Source organism: Atta cephalotes (assembly GCF_000143395.1).
Source record: "Atta cephalotes unplaced genomic scaffold scaffold00076, whole genome shotgun sequence".
Classification (NCBI taxonomy): domain Eukaryota; kingdom Metazoa; phylum Arthropoda; class Insecta; order Hymenoptera; family Formicidae; genus Atta; species Atta cephalotes.
In genome coordinates, this window is record NW_012130140.1 from 195001 (window position 1) to 208359 (window position 13359).

A 13359-nucleotide genomic window follows, 5' to 3' on the forward strand; every position below is an offset into this window, starting at 1 on the left:
TATAATTTTCATAACTAACAGTTAATAACAAATATCTTAATATAAGGTAGAAGAAATTGAAAACATTTCTATGTAAATTCTACAGCACTTGTATCGATTTTTCTTGATTTTTTTTTTTCATATATTTTATAGGTATGCATCAAGAATTGTAAAATAAATTAGTATAGAGAAATTTCTGCAATTAGAACAATGGTATTTGTTGATGCTTGAAATTAAATAAATATTGTATATGTTTATTTATTTGTATAGCTGTTGACAAGTTAATCAAATTAAATTTATTTATTACATAAATTAATTTCTATGACTATTTGTAAATTACTTTATTGGTATATAACAAATCAAAATTATCAAAGCTAACTTTATTATTAATATATTTTTAATGTATGTATATTAATATATTTATATGTATATTATAATATATTTTTTTTTAATTTCTTAATTTTTTTAAACAATAGGCTTTATATACAAGTATTTCAAAAATTTTTATAAAAAGTTAAAATTATGTTTTATATTTGTTATATTATTTTTAGTCTTTTTTTTATTTCTCTACATTCTTTATAAAATATGGCCTTTCTAAACAATTAAACAATTTTTTTAACAAATATTATGTTCAGAGCAAAGTGAAAATATTATTTTATAATGGAATAATGCAATAATTAATGAAATTGTTCTCTGATTTCAGATTTTTTCAGTTCCTTGGACACTAGAAACTTGCTAGCTAGCTCAGCAATTTGTATGGCAGAATACATAGCCTAAATCCAAAATGTTACAGATACGGATATTTTGAATCTTATAACAAAGACTGTTCGTTAAGAGACATATAGTCACGATTGGGAAAATTTTAATTCGATTATCTTCAGAAGGCGATAAAAATATGAATCTTATTAATTTTACATCAGAGCGAAATTGAGCATATAGAAGTGCAAGGAAAAAGAGAAAGTAATTTTGTGAAATAGAATCTTAAGTAAAGTTGGTTATGTGCAATGCCGAGATGCTACAATGACAGCAAGACAGTGAGTTCAGTGAACAGCAACTATAAGCACAATACAGACGATATTATATTAACGCAATCACATGCTTTCTCGATTGGAAGTCAATTGAATGCAGACGAAGATCCTCCAGTAGTTGAAAAATCACACAGACGGCTTCGGTGCGACCTTAGTCCTGTTCCAACAAGTACAAACTCCAATTTAAACATAAAACTTCTTGGTTTAAAGGTAAGCTGTCAGAATATACATTTTTACATGTACATTTTTATCATGTATTTTTATTACAATTGTATTTACAATTTTACATCTTATTAATAAGTTTTATGTTTTTAAATATTAATTTATGCCTTTTCATATTGATACTCAATTAATTTCTAGCGTCAAAATAGATAATCACGTAATAAAATGACGAATATCAATTTTGATCACGTTGACTTATTTTGACTTTAAAAAGCATCAGCATGAAAAGATACCTTTATGTTGTAATATATTATGTGCTTGAAATAAATTCCATGTCGTTAAAAATTAGATTTAAAGGGTTCAATGTGATATTTAAAATATTAGAAATGAACATATTTTTAAATATTTTTTTTATTTCTCATATTGTAGGGTGACAAAAGTACTCGTCAGGATCATCAGGTGAGCACTGGATCTGGGGGGCACAAAGAAAAAAATAGGGAGATCAAAAAGAAAGCAACTATAGGCAATACAGTGCGTGGATTCTTCTCATCTGGCCACAGCAGGCAGGACAGGTATAATGATGTCTGTATCAAAAATCATGCTTCTTACATTGTCATTTATTACATCTTATTATTAATTTCTAAACTATTTTTTATTATAGTCTATCAATCTCTTCTAACTAATTACGATATATATATTTTTTTAAATCTTTCAAGTATTCTGCTTCTACAAAAATTCTATTATTAATTGCGCATTTATGTAATCTTGTTACTATAGTAGATTCTCGATAATTTAAGGAAGAGTGGATATAAATTTGCTCTACATATATTTATGAATGCTGCATAATCTCAAAATTATAAATAAAATTATTAATATTTATACAAATTGTGAGTTGTTTCAGAAATAATTTTCAATAAATATTTTATATCTGTATATCAGATAATCTTCTAAGTAATATAAAAATTTATACTTATCAATTTTTCATCAATTTATGTCTTATTAGTTTTTGAGAAAATTAAAATATATTCTAAGAATTTAAAAGCATTAATATATTAATTTAATTTATACTAGAGATTTAATTTATAACAATATATTTCATAAATTATATCATTTCACTCCATAAGATTTTCTATTTCTGGATGTTATTAAATTTTACTAAACATTTTTCGATTTTTGATATTACTAATGAACAGTTATGAATTATTTACATATCTAACTTCGTATCCGAGTTCTCATTTGCTTAAGCTGTCAGCTGTTATAACAATACGACAATAATAATGTCATTTTACATTGCGCAGCTCTTTTCCAAATACAAAACCTGCGCAACGATAATGTAATGATATCATTATTATTAAGAGTTATAGAATAGAGACCGAGTTAGAAATATAATAAAAATTTGGCATAAATTAAGAATTTTTGTATTTGATATGTGAGATATAAAAGAATAGAATGAATTGATGTGAACACAAAGTTAAATATTAATGTTAAAAAAAACTAAAATATAAAACTAAAAATAATGTATTTAATTTATTTTTAATTAACATTTTAACTAACATATTAGTACTATTATTATTCATGAATTAATCTTCTCTTTCTCAATCATCGAGAGTATACTTAAATTATAATTACACAATAAGCTTGTTATGCAATATGATGAAAAATGCTTTATATAAATAAGTAGTTTATATTAATGTATCACTAACAAAAATATATATTATGCACATGTATATATAACAAATTTAGAAATAACCAACGATTTCCCTATATTCTACAGCTTTGACTTTTAAAATTTTCCTTTTATACTTTTAAAAATGAAAAAAGACATACATATTTCATACATAAATATTAGATGTCTTATCTAGATTTTCTTTTGACGAGTTTTTGTACATGTGTATATTCATACAGTAAATAAAATATGATCGGATAAATCATCCAAAATTCTGATAGAGAAGACATGACGTTTCTTATAGATGAGTCAATATCTGTCATTGGAATACTTCTTTATACATATATACATATGCACGCATATTAAAACAAGTGTTTTAATAATTTAATAATGCTACTGGTTATTAACATTATATTTTGAACTTTGAATTAAATCTACATTTTTTCCCAAGATCTAAAATAAAGATATCGAATAAGTTAGATTGAGATACATTTTATCTTATGTGAAATAAAACAAGTTTTTTATTCTTAATATATAATTATCTGTGTGGAATTTTAGGTATGAGACAAACAGGCAACGTTCTTCAGGTGGAACTGGCGGTGGCTTGTCTAGTTTATGTCCTAAGCTGGTGGCCAGTGGAGGCACTGGCAGCCAAAGTGGCATTAGTTTGGCAGTGGGCCACTTAGCCTCTCAAGAAAGCGGAGGCCCTTGCGCAGTTGTAACGACCCAAAGGATCCACGCACACAATCATAGACGCCAAAGAAAGCTATCTATTGTCACGCAGGCAGGCCCTAGTGCCAACACTACTGGTGATAGGAAGGTTAGTTAAATTTCATTGACTAAATTAACACTGAAACATCTAAACATTTATAGTATAATACGATTAAGAAATATTGCTATCATATGTTTCAAGTTGTCAAATATTGTAATTTAATGTCACTTTATGTTTTGTGTAGGTACTATCCAATATAAGTCGCTCGGCTAGTATTTCTAAAAAACAAATTCGAACACAGCGACATGATCAAAGTACCGATTCTTTATCTATAACTAGCAACGGTCTTGCGACCAGCTCGCCATCTTCTAAAAAAAAGTACTATCTGCCTTGCGTATCTCTGATCGATCATCTACCCAAAGTGTGAATTCGTCATCCTTAGATCATGAAAATGATCGTAGTTTCAGTGATGCTGAAGAAGCAATCGCAGCAACGGAGAATGTGTTTGCAACACCAGGTAAATTTTTCAGGATTAAAATAAAATAATATAATATATAAAGTTACTGACATTTTATTATATATAGGGTCTAGTTCTACACCTTCTACACCAATTAGTAAAGTAAAGTCGGCAAAATTCAGCAAGGATGAGGGAGCAAATGTGGAACGTATTCTCACAGAATGTACTGATTCATCAAGAAACGCTGCAGATGTACAACATGTGATTTTAAATGAATTCGAACAAAAAAATATTATGCCAATAAAATTGTCTGCGGTACATGAATTATGCACAGTTAATCAGGAAAGTATTACAAATGATAAGCAAAAATCGTCGAGCTCTACCCTCAGCACCAAATTTATTAGTAGCGATCAAAAAGTTTTGAAAAATAGAAATAGAAATTCTGCAGAAAAAATGATTGAACATCATAGTAGTAAAAACATCGAAACAGCTAACATAGAAAAAGATTTAAATGATACTACGATATCGACAGACATAGAAATGAATTCTATAGATGATAATAATGAAGGTAAACAAGAAAAAAATAGAAAATCTGTAGGATACACGGGTAGTGATGACAGTATAGATAAAGAGACTGCAGATCCTTCGAATACCGTCAGAAGCGATAAAAGGGAGAATTTAATGAGGGTCAAAAGTAATGCAGGTTTAAGCGAGGAAGTAATTAAGAATTCGAGATTTGTAACATCAAAGGTACTGGAGGAGACGGATGCAGACACTAAAACGGATGTGGAAAAAGAAGAGGAAGAGGAAAGAGTGACAATATACGATGATGATGGCACCAGTATCAGTGATATAGTAGCAGCACAAGCGCTTCATGAATCGTTAAGTAAATTAGGTAAAGTTCCGTTGTTAGACAGGACTGAGATGGAAGAAGTACAGAATACAAGTTTGCGAGACGACACGAAAATGAGGGAGCGTCCTGAAAAGGATACGCAAGAGGAAACGGTAGAAGGTTTTATCGGTCCATTGCTTGATGAAAACTTCAAAGCTGATGAGAAATTGTCGCAAAAAACAATGGCGATGGAGGACGTGCAAAATTTATTAATGAAAGTTAAGGTGCAGACTATCGAGGATGACGACGACGAGGAGAAAGCCGTTGGCATTTCGCCGGATGGAAGATTTCTGAAATTTGAAGAGGAAATTGGTCGTGGCAGTTTCAAGACTGTTTATCGCGGATTAGATACTCAAACAGGTGTAGCTGTAGCTTGGTGCGAATTGCAGGTCAATAAGATATCTTTTTAAAAAATATATTTTACAAATATTTTTTAATATACTATTTTAACATAAGTTAATTAAAGATTAAAGTTTATGTAGATAATGGAAATAAAATAACGCTCTTATTTTTTATAGGAGAAAAAATTGAATAAAACAGAGAGGTTGAGATTCAGGGAAGAAGCTGAAATGTTAAAGGGATTACAACATCCGAATATTGTACGATTTTATGATTATTGGGAGGTTACACTTACCCGTAGAAAATATATTGTACTAGTCACTGAACTTATGACATCAGGAACATTGAAAACGTAAGTTCTTCATTGATTATAGGGTTATCGTAACATATGTTTAAATATTTGATTGTATATATTTTAACTTTTTGCATTGTAACAGGTATTTGAGGAGGTTTAAAAAGATCAATCCCAAAGTAGTAAAATCTTGGTGTCGGCAAATCTTGAAAGGTCTAAGTTTCCTTCACTCCAGGTCACCGCCTATTATTCATCGAGATTTGAAATGTGATAATATTTTTATCACGGGTACCACGGGAAGCGTAAAAATTGGTGATTTGGGTCTTGCAACATTGAAGAATCGTAGTTTTGCAAAAAGCGTAATTGGTACACCGGAATTTATGGCGCCTGAAATGTACGAGGAGCATTATGATGAGTCGGTCGATGTTTATGCTTTCGGGATGTGTATGCTTGAGATGGCTACAAGCGAATATCCATATTCCGAGTGTACAGGACCAGCACAAATATATAAACGTGTAGTATCGGTAAGCGTTGCAATATTAAATTTTTATATCAGTGTAGTGCAATTCTAGTCGTTTATGATAGTTAGTGATATTTATGTAAGAGAGAGATAATTATGTTCTAAATCTTATAAACTAATTTAACGTAATCTTATAAACTAATTTAACGTACCAGAGAAATGATACATTCTCTGATTTGTTATTACACAGGGTGTTAAGCCGCAGAGCTATGATAAAGTTGAAAATCCGGAAGTACGTGATATCATAGAAATGTGTATACGTCTGAAGAAGGAAGAACGACCACTCGTTAAGGATCTACTTAATCATGAATTCTTCGCTGATGATGTTGGACTGAAATTAGAGATGGTATCGCGGGACTCGGCGGTTGCAGATACCGAGCTATCACGCGTTGAATTCAGATTGCGTGTGCTGGACCCTAAAAAGCGCAGCAATAAACACAAAGAAAATGAGGCGATACAATTCGATTTTGACATACAGACTGATAATGCAGAAGAAGTAGCGTTAGAAATGGCAAAATCCAGTCTCATATTGGAGGAAGATGCTAAAGCAGTGGCTAAGATGTTGAAATCACAAATTACCACTTTATTGAGAGAACGAGAGGAACGTAAGGCTAAAGAAGAGAAGGAACGTTTGGATAGAGAAACTGCCGCTACAACCACAGATGTTACAGCTAATGCTGCAAACGCTGAAAATTTGTTACAACAGCAACTACTCCTTCAACAGATGCAATTGCAGCAACAGCAACAGCAGCAACAAATTCAATCTAATATTAATATTCAGATGCAAAATCCAGTTCCAATGCAATTGCAACAGACTCAAATGCCCATTCAGCAACAGCAATTACAATCAACCGCTCAACAGGCTCAACAGCATAATTTACAAGCACAGCAGGTTCAATTAGTCCAGCAACAACCAATGATTCAACAGCAAACGTCAGTTGTGCAACCCCAACAAGCACAACAAATACAATATCAACAGCAAATACAGCAGCAATATCAGCAACAACAGCAACAGTATCCTCAGCACGTCCCGCAAAGCTTGAATGCGAATTCTCCACAATGTTCAACTCCACAAAACGTTCAAACTCAGTCTCAGTTTTCACAGGTGCCACAACAGATGCAGCAGCAACAGCAGCACGTTCAGATACAGCAACAACAGCAATATATACAATTGAATCAGATGAGTGTTCCACAACAAATTCCTCATCAAATGCAGCAACAGATGCAGCCACAGATGCAGATATTGCCTCAACAGCAGCACATGCTTCAACAACACGCGCAACAACAACAGTATGCGACTCAACAGCAACTCCAGCATGTTCAGCAGTTGCATCAGCATACCGTTAGTTCGCCGCCTGTTCAGAATCAACAATATTATCAACAGAGCGCTACCGGTTCCTCGGGATATGTATCAGCAGGTTCATTGTATCAGCAAACCATGCCACAACAAATATTTCATACATATACCACTTCTAATCCTTCCGGTCACGTAGAAATCTTATCGTCCACTCAAACTGCGACGCAGATTTATTCTCACACGAGTTTACCCACAGGCACAGTATCTGCAGCCTCGCAGTCGCAATACATCCCAACGGCAGGTCAAGTTCAGGCATCTGTACCGTCGGGCATAAATGTCAATAATACATCGGCTGTGACTCATATGCAAAACGTTCCGACTTCGACGATTCCCAATATACAGAGCGCGCCTACTTTACTCAGTAATACCGGTCCACAGTCTCAATCTCAACAAAATATTCTCGTGCAAATGCAGTATTCACAAAACACGAACATCATACCTAATTCTATTTCAATGACACCCAATATAACAAATATCCCAGTGCAATCGTCTACTAATCTTCAGCAGCAACATCAACATTTCCTTTCGAATGCGGATCAATGTCCAACGACTGACAGATCTTCCTTGGTAAAACAAGATACAATGGACTCGATACAATCTCTTCCGCCGGATCAACCAATTAATTTACAGCAAGATCAAATTGTTGCCACTTCAGTCGCAACGGGCGTTGCACAACAGACTGTAGCGTCAAACGATGGGTAAGGCAAGGTAGAATAAAGATGAATAAAATTACGAATAAAAATTAAATATTTTATTTTCCAGAGTTACGCCAGAAAATTCCGAAAGCGTCACTGCTTCCGAGAGAAGTCGAATAAAACGTTCTGGAACTAAACGTAAGAAGCCGGGCATTAAATTAACAGTCTTATCTGTCAGTAGCGGCGAAGGACAATCAATGACTGTCGAGTGCCAGTTAGATACAAGTAAACAAAAGACTGTTACCTTTAAATTTGATCGAGATGATATGGTACCTACAGACATTGCCAACAATTTGGTAAGGACATCTCGGCATCTATTTGGGTGCGTTCTACTTAACGTTCGCAACGCTTGCGAGCATCATTTCATCCTTGTTTAATATTTGAAAACAATAAGGATGAAATGCGATAGAACGCGCCCTTTATATATTACTATCTGTCTCATATTATTTACTCTCTTTCTCTCCTTCCTTAACATGTTTAGGTTGCTGAAAATCTATTACCGCAATCTCAATGCGAGACATTTGTAGAATTAATTGAAGACATTGTTAAACAATTGCGCTTGGATCCCACACGTACCTTACCTTTGGTAGCACATGGTCCACCTGATCAATCTGCCGGTGGAAGTCCGGTTACGAGCAGACGTCCTAGGGATCGCGACCACAGTCTCGATACAGCTAAGGTATAACTTTAATAACTATTAAAGAATAAATTGTATTAAAGAATAAGTTAGACATTAATATTATCATCAAAAGTGCAGCATATGGTGTAAACGATATTTACATCATATTTTGCAGAATTCTGTCATCAATTTCTTTATCACTAGACGCTATTTTACGCATAGAAAACTTTTACTATGTGCTCTTTAAATATGCAGATGTGTCCAAGACAATGCCTCGCATAAGTAATGTGATTTTCTCCTTATATGGATCAATTTTGTATTTCCATTTAAACTCTATAAATCAGGATAGTAATATTATTATAAAATAACATAGGGGACTTTATGGAACATATTTTCAATATAAAATCAAGGTTATGCATATAATTAGTGTATATGGTTTTGGACGCAGCAGGTGAGACATGGCTCGCTAACACGTCAAAGCAGCCACCGATCGTCGTACAAAATACACCGTAGACACCGTTCGGTGAGTTCATCGATCCTACCGTCCCTTCTCCTGTTTCTCCTGCATTTCAGAGTTATATATTCGTGGACGCTTACGCATCTCATTTTTGTTACACTTTTAATCAATTATGTTCAGATTCGGACATTGTTAGGCCATTATAATTTTATCTTGTTATAAGTTTACATTATGTATACAGAAACCTAAGAAAGTTTTGAGATTTAAAAGTTTTTATTTTCTTGTGAAAGATTCCGATTTCTTTTGTAATATAAAGAAGTGAATACTGAACGAATGATTTTGAAAAAGCTATGATTGAGAAACCGAACGTTTCCATGAACATTTGTTGAAAACCTCAGAACTTCCTTGTTATCATATTTACGTTATGTTTTTACATCTTTCTTTTCGCAGATCATCTCACATTATTACAACGTATATATATGTAATAAAGAAATTACATATTTTGTGTGCTGTATTTATTGACTGTTTATTGATTTATACATTTCTGCGTATTTTTTTTAAATTCTGCATATTTTTATTTTATGAAAATTTATTATTCTAAAAAAATCTTTATTACAGAAATTATAAATATAGCTTTTATGAATATTGCAATAAGAAATGATTCGTTATATTTTCATGGGTTACAGTCCACTTAATGCTACAAATGCTTTGAAGCATTTTTTGATTGATCAATTAGTGAAATTCTTTCTTCTGATTGGTCAGTCAAATGATTCCGAAGCGTTTGTGCCGCCAAGTGGACACATCCATAGATACGCAAATATATTTTGCATCATAAATGTACGGTAATAAAGATTTAATAAGATATGTTTGATTATATGTATAAATATATATATAAATATATATATTTTCGTAAATAAGAATAAAAATGCTTCATAATATATTTTTTAAATATAATTGTTTATTTTATTTAAATAATTTTGTATATGTTTAGATAGTTTTCTATAAAACAAATTTAATAGTAATGAATATATTTTAAAATTTATAATGTAAAATTATTAATATGTTTATTAAATTTGTGTGTGTCGCGCGCGCGCATGTGTGTATATACACATTTACACAGGATATTCCAAAATTTGCGAATTAAAATGTCACAGTAAAAAAATTTTTTTTCAAAAAATTGAGCAAGAAGTTATGTAAATTTTATTTTAAATAATTATTTTATTTTACTTTAAGTAAAAGTAACAGTTTGTGAATTATTATATATGACCATTTACATTTAAAGTGCTCACTTACTTATATTATCGCATGCGCGATTCATGGATAGGTGACCATCTAAACATAATCTGTAATTGGCTTTATTCAAACTTTTATATCTCAAAATTTTCAGAAATTTTCTTCTGGTATTTTGATTCATGAATTTTAGGACAGCCTGTATGTATTGTATGCGCGCGCGCGCGCGCGCGCGCGCGTGTGTGTGTGTGTGTGTGTGTATGCAGGTCTCTTGTATATATATTATATTTATCTCTTACAAATACATACACAGACACACAATGATTTGAAATAACAATGATCATTTTATTCCTTTCAGAGAGACGAAACTTCAAATACTTCTACTCCAACGAAATTGTTGCCGATCGAACAGATTATTTCTCATATAGCCAATACCACTTTGGAGAAGCAGATCGCTCAAACTCCTGATAGTCAAGCCGGTGCCGAAAATACGTCAGCGGAAGCTTCCAGAAGATCGTCCACATCTACACAAAATACTGACACTTTAACACCTACAAATATACCAAGTGATCCAACGGACAATCAAGAAACTATTGTTTCTGCAACGTCCGCGGAAACAGTTGTGGAAGCACAGCATAATATTCAAGATGATGCTAACAATTCGGCCTTTAAATCTTATCAAGCGTCTACAACGCATGCTCAGACTCAAATACAGGATACAATAATGAACGCAAGTCATGCAAGTGAAGCATCAAAAGAATTTCAAGAGCAGCAAGATGTAGACATGAGGGAATCTGGAATAACTAAAGAGATAAATGCATCCGACGTTGTTGCAGAGGTATCGACTTTGACAGTACCGACGCCACTGCGTAAAATTTCTCGCTTCTTAGTTAGTCCTGTGGTTGAACAAAAAAATATCGCGGCTGAAGAGGAATCTTCTGCTGTCGGTGAAAGCATAGATCGTATAAATATCGCAATGTCACAGTCAGCATCGCAATCTGTCGCGCCTGTTGCGAACGCAGAACTTATATTGAAAAATGAGGAACACGTGGAAGCGAATGTTTTAGAAATTCAGAGTGGAACGATGCTCGAGCCAACTAGCAATAATGAAACAATCGTTCAGAGTATTCCGTATACTATGGAACAGACAGACAGTATGCAACAGATCTTGCAACCAGGACAACAGTCGATCGGATTGCAGCAGAATATTATTCAAATGCAGACTTTGCAGCAAGTGACGGGACACATGCAACAAACTACGACTATCGGACAATCAAAGCAGCATACCATAATCGTTCAGGGATCTACGATAACGGCGCAGCAAACTTCCCAGCAGATACCTCAAACTGGTATGCAGCATTTCGTGCCGGTTAATTCGCAAGAATTGCAATCTCAGCCGCTTCATTCGAACGGAATACCTCAAACGCAGACGCAGTATCCAAGTCAAGCAATGATACAACCCGGCGTTGTGATGCAACCACCACAGCAACAAATTCCTATGCAGCAGGGTATAATGCAGATGCATATACAAGCGGAACAAATGCAGGCCCAACGTCCGACGGTGCAGCAATTTATCCCGCAACAAGTACAGCCTCCGACACAGCAGTATGTGATGCTGTCGGGCCATATGCAACCGGTACAACCAACAACTATGGATGATCGAAATCGCAGAGTGCCGAGTTTATCCGCTACGTCCAATGCGTCTAATGTATCTTTGGATTCACAAATTTTGGAATCATCCAGTATAACTGAAGAAAAGAGACAGGCCATGAACACAACTAATATACCTGTAACGCACATGCAACATGTACAAGTCGTTCCACAAGATATTGTTAGTACAATACCGTTGCCGCAAAGCACCATAGAAGCTGCTCAACCTCCTCATCAAAACGTGCAACATGTTTCGGGAACTTTACCTTCAGCCATGCAGATACCTGCCTCTGTACATCCGGTCGTTGCCGCAGATATTTCCGCACCTAAAGTCGCCATTAAGACAAAAGAGGTGTCTTCGACGCTTCCAGATCTCGCACAAAATTTAGCAAACATACTTTCCAATCCGAAATCCAAATCTGCCACTCCTCATCCTCTAACCAGCCACGAACCAGTCGCAGTTCCTAATGTTGCTGTCGCCACGTCAGTCGATCACAAACCTATGCAATCCGAACAGTATTTTCAACCTATACAACCGGAAGCGAGTCAGCTGCAAATTCAACCGCCTGTTCAACATAATTATCAAGGGCAGATCATGCATCAGGGATATCAGGGACAACAGAACTTTCAGCAAGCATTTCAGAATCAACAGGTGCTTCACCAGAATCAAGTACAATCGATACCGCAGTCAATTCCATTAACAATCCCTCAACAAATTGACGCTCAATCACAGATGATGCAATCTATTCTTCAAACTGTATCAAATCAATCAATTACTCAAGGAAAATGGATTGTGACTAATCAAACTCCTCTACAGCAGCCATTACGACATATACCAAATCAACTGCAATCGCTCCCAAATCAATTGCAGTTACAACAAATTTCTATGCAGCCACAAATGCATCAGCAGATTATACAAGATCAACAACACAGCGAATCTTCCGTCGTATTAGATCAATCACATTTACATTTGAAACTTCCAGAACAACATTCAGCAAAACCTTTGGAAATTGAGAATCTGGAATCTTCTAATTTAAATAGGTATGTGTATTTACCTATTCCATTTGATAACAACAATACATGTTAAATACACGCTCTATAGACACAGTACATATGTTAAATGCTAGTTTGCATTAAGTTTATTTCATTATTTCAGTATACGTCGTACTAGTTCCGATTGTCAGTTACTTATATCCGAAAATGAGAATTCCAGTCACGATGTGACGCCTGAGCACACTCTTGTTGAATCTATCGATTCTACATCGATTCTGCAACAACAGTTGTCGCAACCACAGCAGCAACAT

The 13359-nt window shown here is 34.0% G+C and overlaps 1 protein-coding gene across 1 annotated transcript in view; it reads left to right on the forward strand.

Annotated features, from left to right (window-relative positions):
* Positions 1 to 983: 983 nt before the first annotated feature.
* The window catches only part of LOC105624346, a 15476-nt gene continuing 3100 nt past the window's right edge, over positions 984 to 13359 (forward strand). The window contains 14 exon segments of the mRNA XM_012205706.1: positions 984 to 1217; positions 1599 to 1741; positions 3394 to 3655; positions 3792 to 3924; positions 3927 to 4064; positions 4132 to 5285; positions 5415 to 5587; positions 5673 to 6051; positions 6238 to 8102; positions 8167 to 8395; positions 8581 to 8778; positions 9167 to 9241; positions 10764 to 13096; positions 13212 to 13346. Of these exon segments, the coding sequence (XP_012061096.1) occupies positions 984 to 1217; positions 1599 to 1741; positions 3394 to 3655; positions 3792 to 3924; positions 3927 to 4064; positions 4132 to 5285; positions 5415 to 5587; positions 5673 to 6051; positions 6238 to 8102; positions 8167 to 8395; positions 8581 to 8778; positions 9167 to 9241; positions 10764 to 13096; positions 13212 to 13346 (7451 nt within the window).